The 25,843-nt window shown below is 43.1% G+C and overlaps 2 protein-coding genes across 5 annotated transcripts; one reads left to right on the forward strand and one right to left on the reverse strand.

Annotated features, from left to right (window-relative positions):
• Nucleotides 1-2,697: 2,697 nt before the first annotated feature.
• Nucleotides 2,698-9,451, reverse strand: hibadhb (3-hydroxyisobutyrate dehydrogenase b). The gene is made up of 8 exons (XM_083679655.1): nucleotides 9,367-9,451; nucleotides 7,660-7,820; nucleotides 7,458-7,567; nucleotides 7,247-7,368; nucleotides 4,366-4,499; nucleotides 4,035-4,111; nucleotides 3,770-3,926; nucleotides 2,698-3,567 (listed from the first exon to the last, which is right to left on the reverse strand). The coding sequence occupies exons 1-8, from the start codon at nucleotides 9,434-9,436 to the stop codon at nucleotides 3,388-3,390; spliced, it is 1,011 nt and encodes a 336-aa protein (XP_083535781.1). The 5' UTR covers nucleotides 9,437-9,451; the 3' UTR covers nucleotides 2,698-3,387.
• A 920-nt stretch (nucleotides 9,452-10,371) lies between these two features.
• tax1bp1b (Tax1 (human T-cell leukemia virus type I) binding protein 1b) lies at nucleotides 10,372-25,839 on the forward strand. Of its 4 annotated transcripts, none has more exons than XM_083679091.1 (18): nucleotides 10,372-10,475; nucleotides 12,169-12,362; nucleotides 16,480-16,582; nucleotides 16,902-17,092; nucleotides 17,294-17,452; nucleotides 18,563-18,711; nucleotides 18,826-18,916; nucleotides 19,713-19,898; nucleotides 20,128-20,379; nucleotides 20,643-20,843; nucleotides 20,990-21,062; nucleotides 21,258-21,376; nucleotides 21,532-21,657; nucleotides 22,410-22,496; nucleotides 23,202-23,388; nucleotides 23,662-23,822; nucleotides 24,232-24,317; nucleotides 24,708-25,839. In XM_083679091.1, the coding sequence occupies exons 2-18, from the start codon at nucleotides 12,186-12,188 to the stop codon at nucleotides 24,907-24,909; spliced, it is 2,550 nt and encodes an 849-aa protein (XP_083535217.1). In that variant the 5' UTR covers nucleotides 10,372-10,475; nucleotides 12,169-12,185; the 3' UTR covers nucleotides 24,910-25,839. The 4 variants fall into 4 exon arrangements, with proteins under 4 accessions (XP_083535217.1, XP_083535218.1, XP_083535219.1 ...); XM_083679092.1 differs by having other exon boundaries at nucleotides 20,646-20,843; XM_083679093.1 differs by having other exon boundaries at nucleotides 20,128-20,373.
• The last annotated feature ends 4 nt before the right edge of the window (nucleotides 25,840-25,843 follow it).

Below are 25,843 nucleotides of genomic sequence, written 5' to 3' on the forward strand. Positions count from 1 at the left end.
ATAATAATAATAACAATAACAATAACAATAACCATACAACAACAACTACAGTAATACTACTACTACTACTACTACTAATTATTATTATTATAATGACGTCAGTTTAGGTTAATCATCAAAGTCGTTGCAAAATTAATATGTATGCTGAACATGATTTAGCGGACCATTGCTATAGGCCCACGTCCTACATGTCCAACAGAGAGCAAATGACAGCAAATGTTCCGAGTTTCATGGATACAATGGTGTTAGTTATGCCACACCTTAGTCTTTTTGTCAATATAGGAGAGGACAGCAGCTGCAACCTTCTAGAATAGTGAGATCAGGGACATTTTACTGAAGCAATCGAGGCTCCTAGTCAAATGATTTAATAGAAACAGTTAATGCTGGAAATTGTACTTATGAAAATAGGAAAACTAAATAAATACTTAGTAAATATTATCCCCTCTGATGTCTACCTGGACTGGTAATCGATGAGCAAGGAAAACTAAAACAAGTCAGCTCGATATTGGTTTGGTATGAAATACAGCTATCATTTAAACAGAAATGCAAAGCACTGGAATATCGCATTATGCACTTGCAATGTAAAGCTGCAGGGGTGCAAGAGGGTAACCAAAGCATTTGCCACTGGACAATACACTATTCCCATTCCCTTTCAAGATCGCACTATTCTATTTATTTATGATGGAACTGGACTTGTTGACATAGGAGAGGCATTAATGACAATCTGACAAGGATTTAAAGGTTAAAAAATGAATACAAAAATATAATAGTTAAAGTCACCACATCTACCTCCATAGTCTTTAACAAAATGATATGATTGGTTTACTTTACATACACGTATAGTATGTATGCTACAGAGATCACTCACATATTATAATACTGAGACATATTCAAGATCAAAAGAAGTTAGTTAAGAAAATGAATAGCAAGTCCGACATGTAGCAGTTTTTACCCAATTCCCCCAAAATGTTCACTGCATTCAATCGAACACCACAAAACAATTTTAAGACCGCGCCAACAATTTACGCTCCCTTTTTGAACCCCTTGGCTGCATGCAAAGCTCAAAAGTTGAGTGGGACTACAGGGTGCGACAGCATCATCTCTGCTCTGCCTGTGACAGTGGAACTCATGGATTCTCTAGATTACCTACGGAAACATGCAGGGGGATCTTTCACTCAGGGTAGAGCCAATAGGATATGAGACCAAAGTGGTGTTCTGTTTGTAATACGTGCCAAGTAGATAACAACACAGCACTTAGTCTTCAGTGCTTAATGGACTTTTTATGGGTTTGTCTTGTGATCGTGTGACCTATGGCATCTTGGCCTCTCTGTGGCTCTCTCGACAAACTAGATCAGAAACATACCGCCAGACAGAGAGAATTAAATAGATGGAGAGAGAGAGAGAGAGAGAGAGAGAGAGAGAGAGAGAGAGAGAGAGAATGCAGCTTTTCTATTTTAGGCCTATTGCTGACAAACATTCGCCTCTATTGGTAAGCTATCTCAGTGTATACTCCTAGGCGTCACATCTTTGTACCACTATTCAGCTCTACATGTCAGAAACATATGCATACTGTACCATGTGACAACGTCAAACTAATTCCACACTTATGACCCGCCCAGCAATCCAAGCACGTGAATGAAATGAGTGTGTAGTTTAATAATAATTCATTTGGGAAGAGAGACAAAGATATCAATGCCTTTGAGAGAAGCAATAACATTGTCGATCCAGTCTACAGACCGTAGGCCTAGCCTAGCCACCGGGGCACGCGCAAATTACAATAGTTTACCTGACACCTGTGCCACCGCCACCATGGATGCGTATTGGACGTCGGAGGAGTGCATCAATTTCAACAGTTCGAGAAAACGTTATTCAAGTTCAAGACACATTTTCCATTTAAACATTCTAGACATACATTTTCTGACTGCTCAGTTGATTATAGCAGATATATGTGTTGTTGTGCTTTTTACCTACTGTTCCAGGTCTGGAAATGGTAAATATTTTATTCCATACTTTCCAGACCCTGTAGTTTACTTTAGCGTTGTGCATTTATTACAAAGAATGTTGTCATGCACCAACCGGTCTTCTAAGTACAGGTTGAGGTTGCCGTTCGGCTCATAGGCCTACATCCATTGTAAATCTTCACGATTGAGTAAAACACCTTTTTAGCACAAGGGTCGATTAGCACGTACATATGACACATTTGTACGCCTCGTCTTCTTCCTCAAACATACAGACTAGGCAACTTAATTCTCGCTTGACCCTCTCTGTAACACTTTCTGTCAGTATAGGTAGGCTCAGGACTCATTCCCCCTCAAGCCCTAATCTAAAGTCAGTTTAGCCTCCAATTAAATACAACCAAACCAGGCTAGTTCATGCCAACAATTATTGATGGTCAAATCCATGCATATCGTTTGTGTTTGGTGATGGATATGATGGTGCTCAATAATGTTTATGACCTAGTACAAAAACAAGTGACTACACTGTAGAATAGGAATGAAACAATGAAAAACAGCTTATACTAGCAGATTTCATGTGCTTGATAAAAAAAGCCTTGTGTGTAATATAGCTATATTTGAGGCTTCTGGATTAATTTGGAGTCTAGATAATCCCAGGACCTGTGGCTAAGGTGACTGCATACTTTGATACTAAGTGTGAATGACCATAGGCAGGACACAGCTCCAATCTTTTGTACCTTTATTATCAAAGATATTAAGGGTGGAATCCTAACTCGAGATCCACATGCGTAAATCAATGGGAAATTTGCCTGATGATTTGATTTTACGAGCACGGATCCCAAGTTAGGATCCCACATGCATACAGATATGACAAAGGCACTACTTCAGACTACCTACCCCAATATAAAGAGAGTAAACTCCACAGAAAAACAGGAACAGAAAAACAGCAACAAAAATAAATCAATGCTAAAATTAATGGATATGAAGCTGTGTAAAAAGGTTCAGCTGTCTAGTGTTGGTGAGTAGGGTTATTGGGTCTACGCGAGTGTTCTCCTTGATGATGCCTGGGTTGGCTTCCCACTATGATGTCAGCTGGATAGCACCATTCGTGTGGTTGTCACCGTTTGTCAGCCTACAGAACAGTGTCTTTTGAGATCCTCCACACACCTCAAAAGTCACTGGCTTCTAAAGATTTAAAGGAGTGCTGCTTTCACAAAGACAGGATCACACAGGTAACTTATTTCCCAAAAGGAGATACAGTACTCACACAATCTATCACATTATGTTTATGTTCTCTTGGCTTTGCCTCAATTCACACACGTCTTGACAAGTCCTCAAGGGCAAACGCACCCCAACTACACACGTTTTAGTCCGGTGTCGAGCAGGGTTGAGCCTGGTAAGGCTGTGGACGGGGCAGAGGGCGGCTCTCCCCCTATTGACCCTGACCCTGACCCTGACCCTCCTCATCATCACGTAGGAATTGGAAGACAGACGAGAAGTCTTTGCTGGCGTAGCCTCGTGCACACATCATGCGGTAGATCTGGTGGGCCAGGGAGCCTAGAGGGACAGGGGTCTTGGTGCTGGTGGCTGTGTTCTGTGCAAGTCCAAGGTCCTGGAGAGAAATGCTCATTAGCCATCAGACATTCCACAACCTGCTCTCCGATGCATGGTCACCCAGAGCTTTTTCTATGTTTTTTTTATTATTATTATTATAGCCATCCAGATCTACAACCTAATTAGAGAGACAAATTATCCTTGAGAGTATATACGTGCACAGAAAGTAGTCCAATTGAGTGTGAGAGCATGAGACCCACCTTAGCCATCAGTTGGGTACCAAAGCCTCCCTGGTAGTTGTTGCCTGAGGGAACCCCCTCCATGACGCCAGGCACAGGGTTGTAGGTGTCGCTGGACCAGCAACGACCTGAGCTCATGTTCAGGATCTTGGCCAGTAGTTTGGGATCAAGGCCTAGTCTGTCAGAGGAAAGAGATATTGTGTGAGTTAAGTATAGTTGCGTCTCATTTTGGAACTGATTTCCATTTAGAGCAGATTGTGCTGTTTGCCCTATGGCAATACTCTACCTGATGCCAAGGTTCATCGTCTCCGAAGTACCAATCATTCCAATCGCTAGCAGCATATTATTGCAGATTTTAGCGGCCTGTAACATATTGCCATCTAGTCATCCATTTGTTTGCTTTGTAAACAATCTTTCTTTGGAAATATTTATGAAAACCTGTCATCTCTCATGTCTGAGATCACTGGGCTGGGCATGCAATGTGAAAATAATACATGTAATCACTTGCAATGTAAAATCTAGGTATTATGAAACTCAAATTTACAATCAGAGTAAATACATGGTGGCCTCAGTCTCTCTCTCTTACACTGTGTGTGTGATACATAAATAATGCATACCTGTCCAGTGCCAACCTGACCACAGTATACCACGTTGGCTCCCATGCAGGTGAGCAGCTCCTTGGCTGCAGTGAACTCCCCCTCTGCTCCTCCAACCATGAAGGTCAGCTTCCCTGAGCTGGCAGCCCCCACACCTGAACAGACACATCTGTTAACATGCATGTCAAGGGACAGACAGGGCCCGTGGGATGGGCTAAATGTGTGGGTAGTTCACAAAACATGCATGCCAATTTTATTAGAAGAGTATGGAACTGTCAGTCACTGTTGGTACAGAGTTCATTTGATGTGCCTTCAAATTAAATCGGTAAAGATACACATAAATCAACAACTCAGCTGTGAGAAACAGTAGTTTGTTCCCTTGTTAAGACAAACACCCACCACACTCCCCTCACCAAGTTTTGGGTGAGAAAGAAAATTCCACATAAAAACCACTAAAAGTTAAAGTGAGGCAAGTCCTATGTTTGTGGATTATTTACAACAGTTTCAGACTCATTTGATTTATAAACGTTCCTAATGGGTCTGTTTGAGCAAACATGCCTGCGATTGTGGGAAGGTAGCAAACATTTTGGGATGAGGTTCCATGGCAGCTATGAGCTGGCTGGAAACACACAGAGAGAAAGGCCTCTCAAATCCCATGACAAATGTGGTGGGGTAACCACCATTTTGAATAGGATATTTTCTCAAACATATTAAAAACTTAAACAAGCGACGCAAAGTGCCAAAGTCCGTACATAAAAAAGCAACCCTTTCATTCAGCCAAAGTTACAGGCCCTCAGTCTCATTGCCTATACTAATGAGCACAGTGTGGAAGGCTCCAGCTTTGCCCTCTCACACAGCCTGGGAGGGAAGGAAGGAAGGAATGCGCGCACGCACACACACACACACACACCTATTGGTGGCTAGCTAGGATGTGGTTATGGTCAACCATCAAATACCTGTCAGCACAGTGTCTCATGATACAGATGGATAGTGTTCAATTGCATTTTGAAATTATTTCAGACAAAAAGGATTGTCCAACTACAAGCAACTCAATGGACTGCACTTCAAATATCTAAGACAAAAGGCAACATCTTAAGGGGCTTTTTTCTGAAGTGGGACAATTTTACTGGATTTCTGACTAATCTTATTATAATATGTCTAAGATGTGAGAAGCAGGTTTGTGGAATTGTTATTACTGCTCCACAAAAAGAATTCTTTCAAACTGTGCAACTGCCAAACCTCTCTGACGCATTCGAGGTGGCAGGCAACACATTAAGGACAGAAAAGAGAGGAGACTTTGTTGTTTACAGTCCCAGAAAGCACAGGGATCAACTAACCCTAATTATAGAGATTCTTTTGAATAAAAACACTGAGTAAACCATTAGATTGCTTACTACCTTATGCCAAGTTTCATTATTGAGCATTTTCAATTGGTTTGTATGGTGTGACAAAGGCTACCTGTCAGCCTTCCAACATCATAGTACATGTCTACATGTACAGATCTACGCATCATAAGTATGTGAAGTTCACGTGATTAAACACGACATGACTTCTCGCTGGGTTCATAGCAAGCCAAATCTGCAATTGTGGTCCTGTGTGCGTCTGTCCGTGTGTGTGTGTGGTCTCCCAATCAAAGGCCAAGTGTTGGTTACAGTGCCATCTTCTGGGTGACAACAACGCCACTCTCCTTCCTCATTCTCTGTCCTCTACTACCAACAACTTTTATTAATGAACCAGTATTGTAATAGCAAAGCTCAAGCACAACAAATGAAAACACCTCTTTACCCTCCTGTCTCAACTATGTGTCAGAAACTATAGGACAGCTGCCACAATCCATCCAAATAAAAATAAAAAGTTAGTATTGATTACATTCAAAGCAGTTTTCTGACCACTTGATAAGAAGTCACAATCAGACATTCAAGCACTCTTGCCTGGTGGGGACATTACAGTATAAGGTGACACATGCGGCTATACTTAGTTGTAACCCCACACACACACACACACACACACAACCACCCAAGTTCAATGTGGGAAGCTGGACAGCCTTAATCCATGTGCACTACCACAGGAAGGAAGCATATAAATCATTAGTAATCTTTAGGACCTGATCGTAAAATAGGCTAACTTCAACTCAAAGAAAGTGGCTTTTCTCAAGTTAAAAGGGTGAGTTCAAACAAACTGTGTGCATGGGTGTGTGTGTGTGTGTGTCTGTGTGTGTGTGTGGACCCCCAACACTGTCTTGACAGTGAGAGTGTTACAGTTTGGAACATTTCTGAAGGCCTGGACTGCTCTCCCTCAATTTACCCCCCCACCACGTTAACATCAGGCAGTTAAATCAGGCAGGTACTCCTCTTTATGAACCAACATGTATCTGAAGAGTAGCAAGACTGGCTATACAGTACCATTATGTCAGACATCAAAGGTAATGATACAGTGTTGGCCATTTGAACTTAAACCTTAGCTGACATCAAGTCTGCTGTCCTCTGAGTCCCAGAGTTTTCAGTGAGAATAAAATACATAGTCCTCCTCCCAAGGTAATTCATGTAGACACATATGGTAACAGACATGACTGGACATATGATGGTGAAAGTAATGTTAGGCTGCTCTGAAACAACCAGTTTGTCACTGGGACGATGGATCAGAAGTTCCCTTTCAACAACAGATGTTTTCATGGGGGTGGGGGAAGAGCAAAAGAGCAGGGTTTCTGGGCTGCTGGGATCTGAGAATATGTTTGGGACCACAGGTCATCGGATCAAATTCCAAATGCTCAGATTTGAAATAATCCATATTAGCAAATGCACACAAGCTCTTCTGAAATAAATACATTTGATCAATTAGGGGGTGGAGTGGTTGGTCCTCACAGATTACAACAGTGAGACCCCAAGCCTATGAAAGCCCTTACCTCCTGATACAGGTGCGTCCATAAAAACTGCTCCCAACTTCTCCGCAGCAGCAGCCATCTCTTTGGAAACGGACGGATCAATGGTGCTGGAGTCAATGAGTAAAGAGCCTTTCTTCACCTTCCTGTTGAAAGTAAACCCAAAGCCTAGTCTTAGGCAAAACAAGACAATGATATGAAAGTATAGAGTGAGCGACTGAGGATGGGTTCTTACTTGAGGATCCCGTTGGGTCCAGTGTACACATCAATGACATTGGGACTGGAGGGCAGCATAGTGATGATGCGGTCTGCCTTGTCTGCTACCTCAGCAGGACTATCCAGAATCTGAGAATCATAGACAAGCAAACACATGTGAGTAATGAAAAAGTAGATTTCAATGTGAATTCTTAGATATTTCTTTTCTTTTTCTGTCCCACCAGAGCACCCATCTCTTGGAGTTCTTTGCAAGACTCAGGGAACACATCCGTGGCAATGACTGGGTATCCATGCTTCAACAGGTTCTTCGCCATTGGGTTTCCCATGTTCCCCAGTCCAATGAACCCCACCTGTGTCTTTAAGGCCATGGACCTGGTGGGGACTAGAAGATGGCGGAAAAAGTTGATTATTTATGTTACTGATTGAAAGCAAATCAAAGTGACTACTGAGATTGTCTCTATCCAAAAAACTATTTGCATTCTCTCAAATATTAGGCCTAAGCCATGTTGTGACAGCTCTGAAAACAGAATAGGAGAATAGGATCTATTTTGTAGCAGTTCCACCAACAAAATGTAAGCATTGGGATGTGAAAATATGACAAATTTGAGATATGTTGGGTCAAAGCTGTAATATAACTGGTTCCCTTGTGCATTCAAACACCATGCAGCATGACTCCATGCCCTTCTGTTTCAATGTAATCCAAAAGTAACACTACGCTATCAATGTTTACTTAAGAAATGCACTCATTGACTAATGTGGAAAGCAAACTTGATAGTGTGTGGCACAATAGTCTAAAAACAATGAGAATTTTACATAAAACACAATAGGACCAAGGCAACAAGGACAGGACAGATGGGCCTACTTCAATATGAGATGATGACCATGTTTATAAAGACATTAAAAGGCTTGCACACTAGGCTAGCCAAAATTGTTCTATTGCAAGGTGGCTCTCCGCCAGCAACAGCTCACACACATTACATGTGCACATACCCAAACTTGTATAGCATGGAACCAACTGCCCACATCAGATGTAGAGAAAATGTCTTTATGAATGACTCAGGATACATAACTATGGTATTCATACTGAATATCCAATCAAAATAATTGCTCTGTATGAAAACATACTCTCTATGAAAGTAGAGCTGTATCGGCCAAAGGGCACATTATAAATACACTGGTGAGAGGGGGTGGGGGTTGGGGGCAGTCAGGTCTCTCACATGCCTCTCCCCACCCATCTTCACTGTAACTGCCAGGAGAAAACACCCACCACTCCTCGCAGAAGAGTACCAAGACTACTTAAGCTGCCACCACACAACACACTTACTGCAGCACAAACCACCCATTGGTTTGTGGTGACCTTGCCATTGAAACAAAGGTGGCCAAATGCTTTTCGCACAGTTGGGTTAGGGCAATACAACTAGGGCAGTGCAACACGAGGCATATAAGAACAGCCAACAGTGCAGGTGTGGTTGTGATACAGTGTTGGCATGAGATATGAAACAGCAGAAAGGTTAAGGCAATACTAGGATATAGGAAATAATTCTGAAATAGATTTAGATTAGATTTGACCCTCAACTTCAGAGACTCACACTTCGCTCACACATCATTGTTGAGTGTTACGGTCGCCCTGAACTCGTTCGATCAATTTTTTGTAGGTAGCTACAGTGTAGAGTAGATGGTTTTAAGGCCGGAAAGAACAACAATTAGACGCTCAACGAGACCAATGCCATGGCATGACTTTTGCTAGCAAGCTAGCTCTCCATCAAATGATGTCTAGCTAGGCTAACCCAGCTAGCTAGCTAATCAACTTGTCAACAATGATTTGCAAGCAACTACCGTTCATTTTATGAAGGGAAATGACCACATTGACACGGAGTAAACGGCAGCAAGCCAACCAAGGAGCTAGGTTAGAGTTTAAAACTCCTTACCCAGAGCAAAGTCGACATGCTTATAGCACCTTCCCACTAGTTTCCGAGACCCCCTGAACACAGCGGCCATGCTTCTTTCCTCTCGGTTTGCTGTGACAGCATTGGGTAGGTTGTAAATGATATGTTTTCTCTCCATTCGCAGAACAGTTGCCTCAGACCCATATCCAATGAAAACGGTGGAGGCGGGATATCAAGGATCTTTCCCGATCTGAAGGGCATGACTGAAATTTACAATCAAAAGTTTATTACATATCTGACTGTAAAGTATGCTCAGTCAGAATTAAAGATCTCGAAATTACATTTATCATATCAGCCAGTCCGAGTATAACAAGTAATGCAATTGAGATGAAAGACTATAACATATTAATTGCAAGTAATTTACAGATCATCATAATGATCATCATATGATCATCATATACAAAATACAATTTCTCATCAGTTCATTAATCAACACTAATTAATACATACACTTCAACACCAGTGTACTGTAGCAGTCTACATTAAACTAAACAAATATTTCAACAACACACATTTTTTCAGGAACAATGGCTCTCACAATTGGATACTACGACTTTAGCAGAACACAATGATTTAAACTTTTTTTATAAAACAAAGCTCAGATATGTTGATATGTTGTGATTTTGTATTAAAGAAATGTATTTAAAATCTATGGTTTAGATACGACAATATCATTGAGTAATAGGGGGATGATCTATGATTCACGGTGGATTCCAATTTTCCTCCATGACCACATGAACTGATTTACATTTTATACATCCATATCTGTCCATCTATCACTCACTAGAATGACTAATAAACTGTATTCCAATTCCATGGTTGGTTATAAGAGAGATATATTCTTCTTCTTCTTCTTTTTTTTAGATGTATCTAATATCTGACTTATTTCCCCAGCCAATGTGAGATTGTTTACAACAACGTAACCAGACATGTGGAATCAGAATCGCCTTTGACACATTTTTCCGGAAATGATGTAATGTTGTTGTTCGACTCCAGGAAGAGAGAACGGGGAAAGCACAGTGATCAACTGCGTCAATAACTATTTTGACGGAGACATTTGGTTTTCAACTACAATTCATTATGGCAAAAAGGTATGTTAACAGATTTAATACATATTCGTCGATAAAATAACAAACAATGAAATCACTCGATCTTGCCGTGGTGGTAACTTATTCCAACAAGCTAACTGGCTGCGAGCTAACCTAGCCAGCTAGCAGTACAGCGAACATATAAGCAGGCTTGACGGGTGACTATCTAGCGAGGCCGAGGCCAGGCAGGACAGTGCAAGGTTGTTGACTGGAGTCATTACGCCAGCTAACTAGTAATCTACCGTTAGATTGCAAGTTGTCGAGTGGTTAAATCAACGATTTCTGAACTGGCTAGCACGAGTTAGCACGAGCTGGGCAGCTTGGGCTCTGACTGAGTCTCTGTTTTTGTATGTTGTTGGTCAAATTCTAGCGGTCCTGGGCCTCAGTCACATTATTTTCTAGCAGCTCATGCATAGCATATGGGTAGCTATAACAGTATAAAGACGTACTTTTAAGCCACTTGGCCACGGTTTCCCCCAGATCCAAATAAAGCTATTGAAAGAGATCTAGCCTAGATAGCTAGCTAAGTATTTCAGGCAGCAGAGACAATTTGTATGTTGAACAATGCCTTACTATTGTTTGACAATGAACTGTGTCATTTGATAATCTGACCATATTTCTTTTTACATAACCGTGTCATTTTGCTAGATTTAATAATAAGATAAGTAGGCTGTGTTTCTTTGGCCTGGCTGAATTATAACATCAAAGGTTTGATTGAACATTCACGTTTCCACCTAGACTGTTTTCCTAAGAACTTTTTACATTCTGTGTGCATATCTTCCTTTCAAAACTTTATTTAATTAATTAGTTTGAGCTACTGTTAATTTGTCAAATGTGCCAACGATTCTGCATAGAACAGTGACATGTAGGCCTAGCCTACCCACGTTGTGGCCACACTGGCCACTGATCAAATTCTGTCTAAATATAACGACAACCTTTAGCTTGGTCCTCTCCCCACAGAGGTCTTACTGGACGTTCCAGCCTGAGATCATTCCAGGATTACTATGATTACTAAATAGTGGTCTTCCCTCACCTGAGTCACACTGAAAAGCAGGGGAGGCTGGTGGAGGCAGAAATCGGAGGAGGTCTTAATTACAAGGAGCCCGATTTCTACCTCTTAGCTTCCACTGCTAAAAAAGTAAAGCAGGACACCCAGTCCTAACAATGTTGAATAGCCCATGCAGATATTGGGTTACATTTTCCACTGATTGCTGAGTCACTTGCATAGTGTTGTGAGGAGCTGAAGAACAGCCAAACCCTTGTGAACTCCAGTCAGTCAGAGATGACGAGTTTTTCGTAGTCATGCACAGCAACAGCCACAGTGCTTCTGCTTAGGGACGGGTCATTGGATAGAAAAAAATCTTTGGCAGGCAAAAGAGCCATAAGTGGATACATGGATTATGAACGGATGTGTTTGCTCTTCCATCCAGGAAGTATTATCTAACCATCTACTTTCTCTCAAGTTTCTCTTTATCTTAATAGGCTATCTAGAGACACTATTGAATTCAGTTTTGTCCTCTGCAGGGTTTAGTTGCCAGTAGGACAACTTGTCATAATAACATTTGAGTTTTTCCTAACATTCATACATTTGACCTCGTTAGATGGTGAATTGTGTCATTATGTTTCTAGTGTACTAATTTCCATCAGTCCTGAGTCACATTATAGGGAAACTGTTTTTTTGCGTCCTCCCCTGTAGCCTGTGCTGAGTGATAGATGGCGCTATTCCTGGACGGGACATCATTAAGCAACGCCATGGACACATCAAACTTCGCTCATGTCATCTTCCAGAACGTGGGGAAGAGTTACCTGCCCCACGCTGCTCTGGAATGTCATTATACCCTCACCCAATTCATCAAACCACACCACAAGGACTGGGTCGGCATATTCAAGGTGAGGCCTCCCATCCTCTCCTCTCCCATGCATCAGTTTAAGATGGGGAGCTTGTTTAAGAGATCTCTGTGTTCAGTATGTTTTTACCAGTTCACGGGTGAGCGAGATCAAACCTAGAGACATGACGAGATATTTCTGGATTGTAAGAAAGCAGCACTTCAATACCAAGAATGCTGCTTGAAGGAGCTGCACATGAAGTTGTTTGTTTACAACTATCAATTGGTACAAGCTAGTTTCCTTCGACTATCCAGACCATTGAAATCATGTCAAGTGAACGGGTAATAATAAATATTTGCTTTGGACACTACGAATAGTTTTGATTTGCCTACTTTCTGTAACAAGCTACGATAGTGGCAGTATTGGCCAGGATAAGTCAATACGTGAATACCATAGCCAATCAAAACACTGGTGGGGAGGTATTACTTTTAAACACTATCGCTCCACAATCGATGCAGATTTTTCAAGGCCATTACATGCTGTATTACAGTGAAAATGAAATGTGTAGCTCCTTTAATATTTCTTCTATAAGAGTAATGTCTTTTCCAATGCATAACATTTTGATTACGGAGGACATGCATGTCTAGTAGGTCTTCATCGGGCCCGTATAAAGGTGGAAAATAGTTTGTAAAGTCCTAAGATTGTCTATGGATCCGGTCTGCTAATCATGGCGACCTAAATCAGCTGCCCATATCCTGGGCATTACATTGTAAAGGAATAAGGGAAATAGCCTATCTTTCAGACCTGACCACATTTACAGTGTGCAACATGGACACCTAATTAGGGACTGACCTAAAATGCCTATGAATCTGGGCCAGAGCCCTGTGAGCAACCATATTCCTATTCCAACTCTCAAGACTCTTAACAGAAACACATTTTGCTAGCAAAGGACATGGACAAGTTAAAATGCATTGTTCAAAATAAGTTAAACCCTGTCCTCTATGTGTTTGAGTAAAGCCGCAGTAGTGTTCTTCATATGAAAAATTAGTTTGGCACAGGGAGTGGAGGTTTTTGGCCTCCACTGCAGACTGGAGTATCCCAGACGGATCTGGTTAAAGGAGCACATTAAATCCAATGCACTGGCAGTAATTGATTTGAGCCTCTTCTGTAGTGGAAGATGGTGGGGGTGGAGTTTGGGGCAAGGCTGCTGTAGACCAGCAGGCCTGTTACTAAAGGAGAACTGGGACTGATGAGATGTGGTCTGTGCTTAAATCAGACCAGATCAAAGCAGAAATGTGATTCTTCCGTCCTGTGTGGGGGCTGGATTGAACACACACAGACACACAGCTAGACTGACACATGGCCACACACACACACACACACACACATATACATACACACACACATACACACATACACACACACTTACACTTTGGGGTGACTGCTTCTGTTTCGCTGCTGTTTTATGACACTGCAGAATGTGTTCTTTATCAAAAAGTATGGGATAAGCCTACTGTAGAAGGGACTTCTGTGTTCCATTTAACTGAATCTAATTGAACGGATAAAATGATTAAGTATGAGTTTAAACTATAACCATAAACTGACTCCATAAAAGCTGAGCTTACATTTCTCACAAGTATTATTAACCCCTTGTTTCAGTGTGTGAGCAGCATTGCAAAGGCTATGCTTCAATGAGAAACATGGTTATGTTAGGCGGCCGGGGGAGGATCAGGTAATGTCTGGGGTGTTTAGAGTATTGAACTTGGGATTTGACTTTTGTTGGATGGCATACCACACAGGTTTGCCCTCAAGCGAGGTACCTACTGTGGCAGTCTAAGTTTCCCAAACACACTAATTCCCTGAGCCTCTAAAACACAGAGTAAAGGTGGAAAAAGTTGAGCAGGGGATCGTAAATCGTGTAAATGTTCCTGGCTGTGCTGACAGACAGGAGGCTGGGTTGCCAAGCTCCAGCACTCTTAGCAGGACAGATACCTGGGCTATGACTCACTGTGCCTGAAGCAGTGCTGCAGCTACACCAGTAGCACAGTTAGATGATATCACCCCCTAGTGACACGGAGCTGATATTGCCTCAGATAAATGAGATTGACTTCGGGTGCATCAGCATCTCAGCTGTTTGAAGTGGCCTCCACCTTCTATCTTCCCTTTGATCTGCACTGATCTTGCACAGGATGTGAAAAGGAATGTGATGGACACCTTTTATGTTTTCATTTGTTCAGTTCTTTCATAGCAATGTAGATGAAGGGAAGGAGACCACTTTAGACTACTGACATGTAGCAACTCATAGGATATCTTTGGATACAGCCATAAATCAGGCAAGTCAATTGGCTGATAATTGAATGCGAAGAACAGCTCAAGCTCTAGCTGTAAATTCCTTTCAGGTAGAGGCCTCTATTCCATGATTCTAGACTTTAACCAAACCTGTAGTTGTTTACAAATGTCAGAATTGCACAGTGCTACTCGCCAAGCTAAACTAAACCTTTTTATGAAAAATGAGAGCATACATGCAAAACTGTAGTTTACAGATGTCATAATTGCACAGTTCCACTCACCAAACTAAACTAAACCTTTTATGCAACCATTCATTAACTCTCAGAGGAGGGGGGGGACAGGCTCTTGTTAGAACATGCACAAGTGCAGCCTTCGGCCCTTTGATGTTGTTTTACTGTGAGGCGAGACTTGAGGTGTTGTGTGCACAGTGGAGGAGTGTTGGGATAGGTTGTCAGAGTCTAGGAGAAGGCAAACAGAGCTTTATAATTAACTTGTCGCTGAGCACAGCCTGCTCTGTGATTCATGGACAACTTGTCCTGCTTGTTTGATTAATAATGTCTGATATATGAACAGAGCCAAAAAAAAAGGCCTACTGTTGCAGAAATGTTTCTACTAGTCATTGCAGCTTTCTGTAGAACAGTTAGCATTTCACAGTGGCCTTTATCTTTTGAGTGAAAACTATATATTATTTAGTTATTTTAGAAGGTAATTATTAACCTATATCTTGGATTAGCTAAATGGCTTTGCTTTGGGGAAAAAAGTCATCCCCTATGCCTATGTCCAATGTTTTGCCTTGCAATTGGATCTTTAACTGTGTTTTGATCCATCCCTTCTCTCCCAGTTCTGAGTGTAGCAGCATGCAGGCTCTCTGACCCATGTGAAAGGGCTTCTAACAGAAGGTTTTCACCCACTCTCACCTCTGTTACACTAATGAGTGGGGCAGTGAGGGCTAGCATTCAGTAATGACAGTCACTAACTATGTGCATGTTTTAATTGCTTCCTGCCCTTTACTGCCGGAAGTCGGAACACCCCCGGTGACAACCAGGGGATTATGAACACTACCATCATTGTAACATTGAGGACAGATCACAAATAGTACACTACGGGGAAAGCAAGGATGTATGTGGAGTCTTGTCAAGTCGCAACAGTGCTGCATCTGACCATAAATGAAATCAGAATGTGTACCTGTGTGTCTGTGTGAGAGAGAGACATTTAGTTTACATATGGTCTTTACGTAAGGTCTTTTTCTGTCGTGGTGTAGGCAATGTAACAGTCAAGCTGGGCTTGTTTTGGATGCATGTGTGTGCCTGAGCGTGTACACTTGAAAACCGAGCCAGCCCAATGTGAGTCAGATTGTGTTTGACAGTTTTACGGCAGTGGGCTGAAATTATGGATGTATTTTCTGTACTCCCCCCTCATCAGCCATCAGTTAACAACACATAAAGTTCATGTAATTACATATTGGTTTCCATTTTGAAGTATGTATAAAATTTTCACCTATTTTCCTCTTCCTGTTTGAGGTGAGTTGTAGCTGCCTTTCCGCAGTGGAGCATGTTCATGAGGGCTGGCCACATGCACGTGGCAGCCATGAACTGGGATGGTTAAATGGTCCCTCTTTCATTTCTTAAACCATAACTTCATACTTGTGTTTATATTTGTACATTGTAAAGGATGTTCTTGAATGTGGTCCATGTTGTAACCATAATCCACTTTGAGAGAATGTATCATTTGTTTATGTAGAAATGAGATACATTGCTGTCTTACCACAATCCCATTATGACAGGTAACGGATGAATGATGTTTCTGGCCCCAACTTTCTCTTGTGTGCCAACTTGCTTCACCATAATGATGTTGAAGCATTGTGCTAATGTGAACCCTCTCTAACCTGCAGGTTGGTTGGAGCACAGCGCGGGACTATTACACATTCTTGTGGTCGCCTCTTCCTGAGAACTACGTGGAGGGTACCGCGGTCAACAGAGCTGTGGTGTTTCAAGGTAAAATTGGACCACATGTTTTTATATAACTTTGCCACTTTTTGTGACCACATGTCAGAGGGCCCCGTAGAGGGCTGTTAAGGCTTTTATACCAAAAACAGCGGACACAGTAAAATATGAAACTCTTACCCATAGGGCTTTCTTCTGGTGTTAACAAGACCATTTTCATTGTATTTTTATTTATATCAGGGTATGACTGGGGTAAGATGACACTCTGATCCCAGGTCCTTGGATGTTAGTTTAGGATTTAGCTCCTGCACACCCTGTCCGGTCCACCTGCAGCATTTGCCATGTTGACTGTGGCTTTATTCTCTCCCAGGATACTATGTGCCCAATGATGACGCAGAGTTCTACCAGTTCTGCTACGTAACTTACAAGGGGGAGATCCGCGGGGCCAGCATACCCTTCCAGTTCCGTGCCAACAGCCCCTCTGAGGATGAGCTGCTGACTGTGGAGGATGAGTGCAACTCTGACATCCTTGTGGTCACCACCAAGGCTGGGTACCTGGAGGTAGAGTGCAGCCTGATAGACTCTGGCTCAACAACACATCCATACACGCATACAGTTGAACACCTCGCACCTTTCACTTGCTCATCTCATAAGAGCTCTAGTAAAAACCCATCATTAAAAGCTTTCATGGAGCCCATGTTGAGTCAACACACAGTACTGTATGCAATGTCCTGATCCACACCTTTCTTTCTGGCCCTGCAGCATAAGATGGAGGAGGCCCACAGAGAGAAGGAGGAGCTGGTGAAGACCATGACCATCCTTCAGAGTGAGAAGGAACAACTGGAGGAGGAGAAGGAGAGCCTGCAGAAAGAGTGTGAGCAGGAGAAGGAGAACTGTGCCCAACTGAGACAAGAGAACCAGGTGAGAGCAAGAGAGATTCAATCCAACTCAGCAAAAGAGAGGAGGCAGGTTGGGGGATGTGTACAGGGTTTTTAAAATGGATAGTAAATGCAAAAGCAGTAGGGAATCACTGCTTTTGCATCCCCCCCCCACATGCACACTTAAGTCAGATATAGTTGTAAGCCAAAATGAACAACAACATCTAGGGATGATGTTGGTTGCAGTTGACCGTTAGTGATTTGGCCATAGTCTCTCAGCACCCCCTAGTGTGAGGCTCTGTTCCACCTTCTCTGTTGTTGAAATGGCAGACTCTCCACACAGTTCTCTCCAAACTCTGTATCCACCAAAAACATAACTCAAACCATGACAGTTATGATCATGTGTATTATCATAGTTATTATTCACTTTTCACATTAAGTGTCTTTTTAAATGCATCTTAAAATTGTGTTAATGATAATTCATATAACTCTCATGTTCCATAAATCTGCTGGGTTGAAAACAGCTTGGAGATGAAAACATGATTACACATTTTGCGGCTGTTAATTTTATGGCCACACTTTTATATGTTTTTTTATGTGCTGCGAAAAAAAAAATATTCCAAAAATTCTGCTCATAAACATACTGTCGAAAAAATTCAATCTCCTTCGCCTCAGAGTAGCATGGTATTTGTAAGGCAAACGTCCAGTCTCTAAGTAGAACATGCAACATTGCGATGCAGCATTGCAAGATTGAAATATATTCGGGACAACTCTCCATATGAGGAATTTTTTCCTCCGGCTCAGAGCTGGATTTACAGGGCAACCTGCATCATGAGTAGTCCGTGTTTTGTGATTGAATCCATAAAGGGTTGGATTGGTGTCTGGCACAGGAGTGGGAAATTGATTTTGCTAGCAGCCAGCATGTTATTTTATTATTGTTGCTGTGCTGTAGAAGCAGAAAGCAATGAAACTGAATCTTGGTAGATGTATTTTACAGCGAATTAAGGCTTATTGAAGTATTATAGTATTATATTCAGATTTTATGCATATGCTATGCATATATATGAAACAGCTAGTCTCCCTGAACAGTCTTTTCCGTAAATTTTCCCAACAAAGTCTTATCCCACTGTGTGTGTCTTTGTCTCTCTCTCAGGAGGTGCAGTCTTCCTCCCAGGCCTTGCAGGAGGAGAGAGAGGAAGTGAAGAGGAGGCTGGAGGAGGCTACAGCCAGAGTACTGCAGCTGGAGGAGGACCTGATTGAAGTCACCAAGAAGGGCCTGCAGAAGGAGACTGAGCTGGATGGGTGAGTGGGGAGCTACGGTCTGAAACTCAAGTTATAAATTCACTGGTTCATTTGTTAGGATTGAGTACACACAGATGAAATAACTCATTGGTGTGATGATTTCTTGATTCCCAGCCTGAGGGACAGAGTAAAGAAGCTCTCTGTTGATAAGGATGCACTGGAATCCCAGCTGAAGAATGAGAAGGATGAGAAGGAACTGTACAAGGTAACATCTCCTACCTGTCAAGTACAGTATGTGCCATGATGAGTCATGTCCCTGTGGCCATAAATGGTCATGTGAAAGGTTGCAGGCTATTGTAAACATGCCACACTCTGGCTTGGTTGGTTTAGACGGTTTTATCTGCTTTGGCAGTGCATTGGTTCGAAGCTGTACTGTCCTATGATGGTATTGTGCTTGGCATTATAGCACATTGGAGTTGCACTAAATTCTCCTCAGTCTAAAGGGTCTCTCTCTCTCTCTCTCTCTCTCTCTCTCTCTCTCTCTCTCTCTCTCTCTCTCTCTCTCTCTCTCTCTCTCTCTCTCTCTCCTCCCCCCAATTGCGTGTTTTCGTTTCTGTTTTTCACTCTTAACCTAGTGTGAACACACAGTGCGTGCTCTGTGCACTCTGTCTAAACAGGGCATGGTTTGTTCCGGTCTGCCTGCTGTTTCTGGGCCTTTGTAGTGGTGGGCACAACTCAGGAACTAGGGAGGGGCACACACTGTTGCCACGGAAACACAGTCCAACCCGCACCTAATTTAACTCGCTCCATCACAGAGTGGGACTGGAGGGGAGTTTTATGGGCCCACCTCAATCTCTGTGTTGTAATTAAGGTCATGCCACATTTATTCTAGGAGTCAAAAATGCTGTTGGGTGCATCTTGATGAAAGAGGATGATGACTAACGTGTCCTTGCTGCACAGGAGAAACTATGCAAAACCATAACTATTTTAATGAGTTTAATGGCCCCTCCCTCTCCACGTGTGTGTGTGTGTGTGTGTGTGTGTGTGTGTGTGTGTTGTAGATTCACCTGAAGAACCGAGAGCTGGAGAACACTAAGCTGAGTGCGGAGCTGCAGATGCTGAAGGCTGTGGATGTGAATAAGGAGAACACCATTGCCCAGTTGAAGGATGATTTGGGCAGACTGCGGACCTGCCTCACTGAGAAGGAGAAACAGCACCGGGAAATCCTGGCCAAAGCCTCCCCCTCGGTACACTGTCCCCTCACTAAAACAAACAAACACACACACAATTGTGAATCGTCCCACCATGTAGACCTTTTTTTGAGACGTGTTTTGAGTGTGTTGTGTGTTCTGTATGTCTGTGTCTGTGTGTGTGTGTGTGTGTGTGTGTGTGTGTGTGTGTGTGTGTGTGTGTGTCTGTCTGTCTGTCTGTCTGTCTGTCTGTGTGTTAATATTTCCACCTGTGTGTACCTGACAGGGTGAGGTGAAGGCTCTGAAGGAGCAGCTGCGTCAGAAGGAGGAGAAGCTCCAGGTCGCCCAGCAGCAGGCCTCCATGTTGTCTGCTGAGCTGAGAGACGCCTCGAGCGCCCGCGCCCTCAGCATGTCTGACCTGTACCGCATGAGGCTGGAGACGGACGCCCTGCGCCAGGGCAAGGCTGACGTCCAGGAGCGGTGTGCCCGCCTGGAGCTCCTGGTAGAGCAGATGAAGACGGAAGCTCAGCAGGTGGCAGTAAGAAGGATAACAAGTCTAACACAACTTCAAGGCTTAGATGGCATTGAGTTATTATCTTTCCGCATACATTTTGTCCGCACAACATTTAGCGGTTACAGAACTTAATTAGCAGCAGTGTGCTGGTTTATGCAACAAATGAGCACAGAAGCAATAATACAGCTGCATATCTCTCATTACTGATAGGTGATATATTGATCACATGAAATGACCCATCAATCCAGGCATGCTTTCCTGATTGTCCCCTGTGTGTTGTCTGTCAGCAGGCCAAGGCTGAGGCCAAGGCTGAGGCCAAGGCAGAGGAAGAAGAGGCTGCAGCTGACCCTGCCACTGTGGCGGAGCTGCAGCGAGAGGTGGAGGACCTGAAGCTGAGGCTGCATATGGCTGCAGAACACTACAAGGAGAAATACAAGGAGTGTCAGAGACTGCAGAGGCAGGTGGTCAAGCTCTCTGAACAGCAGGGGGTGAGTCTCTAGCTTACACACCCACACACACCTACACACACCTACACACACCTACACACACACACACACACACACACACACACACACACCCACACACACACACAAAGTGTGACTCCATACTGTATTGTTCTCCTCTCTGTGTATAGGAGCTGAAGAGAAGCCCAGCAGCGGAGGCCATAGCAGTCCCCGTCTCTATGAGTCCAGACACTTCTGTGCCAGGTGCCCACACATTTCCCTCAAATGTTTCTACTAGCGACCAGCGGGTAGCTTCAGCCCCTTATTATTAGTTCCCCTCTCTTCTCTTCCCTGTTCTGCTGTGGTTTCCACATGCTCTTTACCAGGATGTATTTGTACCCCCCCCCCCCATCTGTTGATTGGTTGCTAATGATATGAATACATTTCACTTGTACCCAGGGAGCCCAGGTTCTGCTGACCCCATGCTGGAGGCCATCATCCAGGAGAAGCTCAAGGGCATAAACAGAGAAGCTTCTGACAGGAGCGACAAGTACAAGAAATGCAAACAGATGCTGAGTGTAAGAACCGCTTCGCTTGCTGTCCTTATAAAGGCATGCATTATTTTGTCACAGGTCTTGCATAATCAATTGGGTATAGAGCAAGAACCCCTTCCCTCCAATGGTGCAGTTTGGGTGACTACAAGGGTAGAGAGTTTATGTTTGTTCATCTGTAGGAGGAGAAGGAGCGTAGCTGCATGTTTGCTGATGAGCTGGCCAAGATGGAGGTGAAGTTGAAGGAGCAGCTGAAGACCAATGTGAGCCTGAAGCTGCAGCTGGCAGCAGAGGAGGACCGTTACAAGGTCAGTGTGTAGGGTGAAGCTGTTTGTCACTCCAGATCCTTCTGACTGACGGGTCATCCACCAAAGACTAGGCTTGGGCTACTTTGGAGCTCAACTGAAATGATGGGACATTCAGTATGATTCAGTATGAAAAAAGAAGTTGCTGCGAGACCTTGAAAAACAGGGCAGGCCTCAGAATTCGAAAACGTACCATTTCTAATGTTTCCACAACCCAGAGCTGTGTTTGCATATGGTGCGCAGTGCACACTCTAAGCCAGCATTTTATTGCTGTGTATCGCTGGTATTACTCAAGTATCCAGCCTTTGATGGTATCTCCAGTTGAACACAAACCCACTGACAGTGCTGTTTATGAGTAGGCCTGTTCAGAGAGGATGTTTTACTACTGTTTATGTGAGTACTGGAGACAGCCAGGGTTGGCTGGGAGGAATCCTCTCTTGTTGCCTGACTAATGCAGCCGTTGGCTCAGGGCAGGCGGATATGTGCAGTGTCTCTGTGGGATTCAAATGGGTTGTTTTGGTTTGAGCCTTGCTGTATGTAAATCAATCTGCAGGGAGGGAATACAGAGGCCTTTTATGGCTTGTATCAATTAAAGTCGCCCACTGAGGCCTTAACTCTGCGTACAGGAGTAATGCATTGTTCAAGTATACTTTATGACAAACTTATATAAGTCTGATATTTATTTGATATAACATGATTTTTACTTCATATTGAGAATGTTAAACTAATTTTTCCTCAATGTTTCCTTATTGCAGAGCCAGGTGGCTGAGAAGGGGCGAGAGCTGAAGGAACTGAAGGACACTCTTGCCGTGCTGGTGAAGGAGAAGGAGAAACTTGAGGGGGTAAGCAACAGCTTTCATTTTCTCCTTATAGACTTCTACCAAGCTAAAAATGCCCTCAAAACTGCAATTTTGCGTCCTAATCTGGTTTGGGTTTAACATGTCTCTCTAATTGGAGAAGCAAAGCAAGTGAGTTCTTATTTTCCATTCAATTACTCTGGACCACAGCGAGGTCCACACTGACCCAAAAAAACTGCTGAGAGGTAACACAGTTGTTGCTAAGAGGAGCAAAATGACCCAATTTGAGGTTGAGACTGTAAATTAAATTGGCGCCTGCTACAACCATCAATAAAACGCAGCCTTCCATTCCCTTTGAAAATGAGAGGAGTTTCTTTTTTAATGAAGAGGCTAATTAAACTGTTTGTGAGAGAGAGCAGGCAGTGAGTCCACAGATCGAAAGCTGCTGTGAGGTTGTGGCGAGTGATGTATTGTCTGGCTGCAGAGATGGAGAGAGGATTGACGTAGGGATGTAGCTTAGATCTCTCGCTCTGTCTTTACTTCTCAGAAACATGTGCTTTTTACACAAACTGATGTTTCTGGGTTTTTTTAGGGGGGGGGGGGGGGGATAATACAACAGCTCTTAGATTTGTTCTACTTATAAGCACCAAAAGAAAATCATACTACACTTGACTTGGTTAGAGAGATCTACAAAATCACTTACAGTATTTCTTAACATCACACAATCATTCTTTTCCCTGTTCAAACCAGGACATTCAGAAGAGCAGCCCCAGGAAGGCTGAACCTGTTGCAGAGGAGATGAGCCTGGAGAGCATCCAGTCTATGTTCCTGCAGTACCCACTCCCCTACACCCAGGATGCTCCCACCCCTCTGCTGGTCCCCCAGAGCCCCACTGAGCTGCACTTTGGGAACCCCTACTCCACCTCAGACACAAGAGGTTGGTTCCCCCATAGTCCTGCCAAATTAATTCACTTTCTTTTAACGCAAAATGTTTGTGTTCACTTGAATTTTGTTTGTGGTTCACTATCCATGCTCAATCACAAAGCATAGTAATTCATGGATTGCATAGGTCTCTGAATAGGTTCTCTGAATGTCAGAGCACTTTACATTTAAAAGGCCAATCCATCCAGTTTGAAGCTTTGTTAAATAAGCATGGTTGTAATGTATGTCTGTGAATCTCTCTCTCTCTCTCTCTCTCTCTCTCTCTCAGATGGGGCGGACGGTGAGTTCTCTGATGACCTGCTGCCTAGGCTTCCCCCTGTGGGCCCGCCCTCCTGGGACAGCAACGTGGTCTGCATCCAGCCGGCACGCAACCTTAGCCGACCTGATGGCCTGGAGGACCCTGAGGAGCAGCAAAACAACAACAACAATGTGAGTCTCTCACGGGGATGGTGTTGTGTTTAATGAGAAGAGCAGCTGTGATAAAGACACAGCAAGTTTACTCAAAGCTGCGCAACATAGTGAGCATAGCTGCTAAGTTGGTCATTTCGTTCAGCAAAGTTTCAGTTATTTACAGTATATTTCTGGTTTTAGCTTTGCACAGCGCTCTTTAGCAGAGGCAACTTGGAGCCCATAGTCTCCATTCAGTGGGATTTAGGCATATGCTAAATGCTATAAGAGAGAAGTAAAAAGATTGCTACAGTAGACGCTGATATGAATTGGTTGAATAGAATAACGAGAACTGATTAAAAGAGTATCAATTGAACATTAGAAGTTGTGATGAGTTTTTGCGTATTTGATGTAATTGTATTTCTGAAGCTGATCTTTCCTCCCTCTACAGGGCAATGCCAATGAACAGCCTGCAGCACCTGAACCCCACAGCCCATTCTCGGATCACGGACAGACTCCCTTTTGCTTTGAATCGAGGTAAATCATGCTCACATGCGCTGTCTGAAGGACTGATCTGCTTCCCAAAACACACTTAAATTAATCTCACCCTGCAGCTTCCCACCAGCTCAAAACTGTGCATCATAACATGTGCAAAGTGTTTGTTTTGTTGTACAGTCCCCCCCCTCTGCGCGCTCCATAGTGGTGGTGTTAGCATGAGTAGCCCAGTGGCCCACCCACGTACACTCACAGACAGATGCTCTTTATTAGCCTGCTCTCCTGGCTTGCCAACATCATCATTTGGCTGCTCATTAACACAAGCTTTCTCTCTCCCTCCTTTCTCTCTTTTCTCCCTCCCTTCATCTTTCTTTCTCTTCTCCGTCTCTCTCTCTCTCTCTCTTTCTTTCGGTCTCCCCTCCCTCTATGCAGCATGGAGATCCATAAGCGCTGTCCGCTGTGTGAGGTGATCTTCCCGCCCAACTATGACCAGAGTAAGTTTGAGGAGCACGTGGAGAGCCACTGGAAGGTCTGCCCCATGTGCAGCGAGCAGTTCCCCCTGGACTGCGACCAAAAGATCTTTGAGAACCACGTGCTGACCCACTTTGACGCCAACGTGCTCAACTTCGACTAGACGCCTGGACATGGAGAGAGCGACGACATCCACGCCATCTAGTTTCTGTCGCCACTGAATTAAATCACATTGCACTCTTTTTTCCGCATGAAACAGTGTGAATATCCACTTTTAGGACTGTTGACTTTTGATTAGTGTATTTTACTTAGGGAAAGGATTTTCACCAAGATGGTGTGATACTAAAAAAAACCCAAAAAAACAAATGTACTCTAATTTCATGTATGTCCCAGGGCTATCTGTGTGTAAATCAGAATGTCTTTTACAGGTTTGTTACCATGATAAGTCCCCTTGATTTGGTATTCAAAGATTATTTTAAAGGGGAAAGACTGTTCTGTATGCTCACCTCTGTTTCACATCACTTCAAAGGAGCGGTCTCAGACACTAGACTTTACAAATCAGGGAAAGTGGCTGCATGGATCGGACGTTTACCAAACGACATACATTTGAACCCTTCCAATTAAATGCTTTCCCTGAGCTTCATAGTATAAGTCAGGTATTCATTCTTTTTAGAAAGCAGCCTTGGTGCACTATAATGCAGTCAGGGAGAAATATTTGCTTCTGCGATTACATCAAGACCTGATTATATATAATCAAATAATCTATTTTAGAATAATGTTTTAAAGCCAATGGTGCAAGCTGTTGCAATATGTGTATGGTAAGAGACTCAAGATCTGTCCTGTCAGTTGATTTATTTCATTTTTGTGTTTTAGGATTATTTAACTCTTCACTGAGTTGTGTCTGGCTATTAAGCTCACATGTATCTCTGCTGATTAAAATGCATGCCGGGCTTCTGTTAAATCAACACCTCTCATTGTTATTGACATTATTTGTTGTAAGTTATTTCTTGATCATAGAAACCTATGATTTCTTTGTGTGAGTCCCATGTAACAATCTTAACTATCTAATAAATAAAGTCTGTTTGGAACTAGATTCT

The sequence above is a fragment of the Argentina silus genome, assembly GCF_951799395.1.
Source record: "Argentina silus genome assembly, chromosome: 10".
In the NCBI taxonomy this organism is placed as follows: Eukaryota; Metazoa; Chordata; class Actinopteri; order Argentiniformes; family Argentinidae; genus Argentina; species Argentina silus.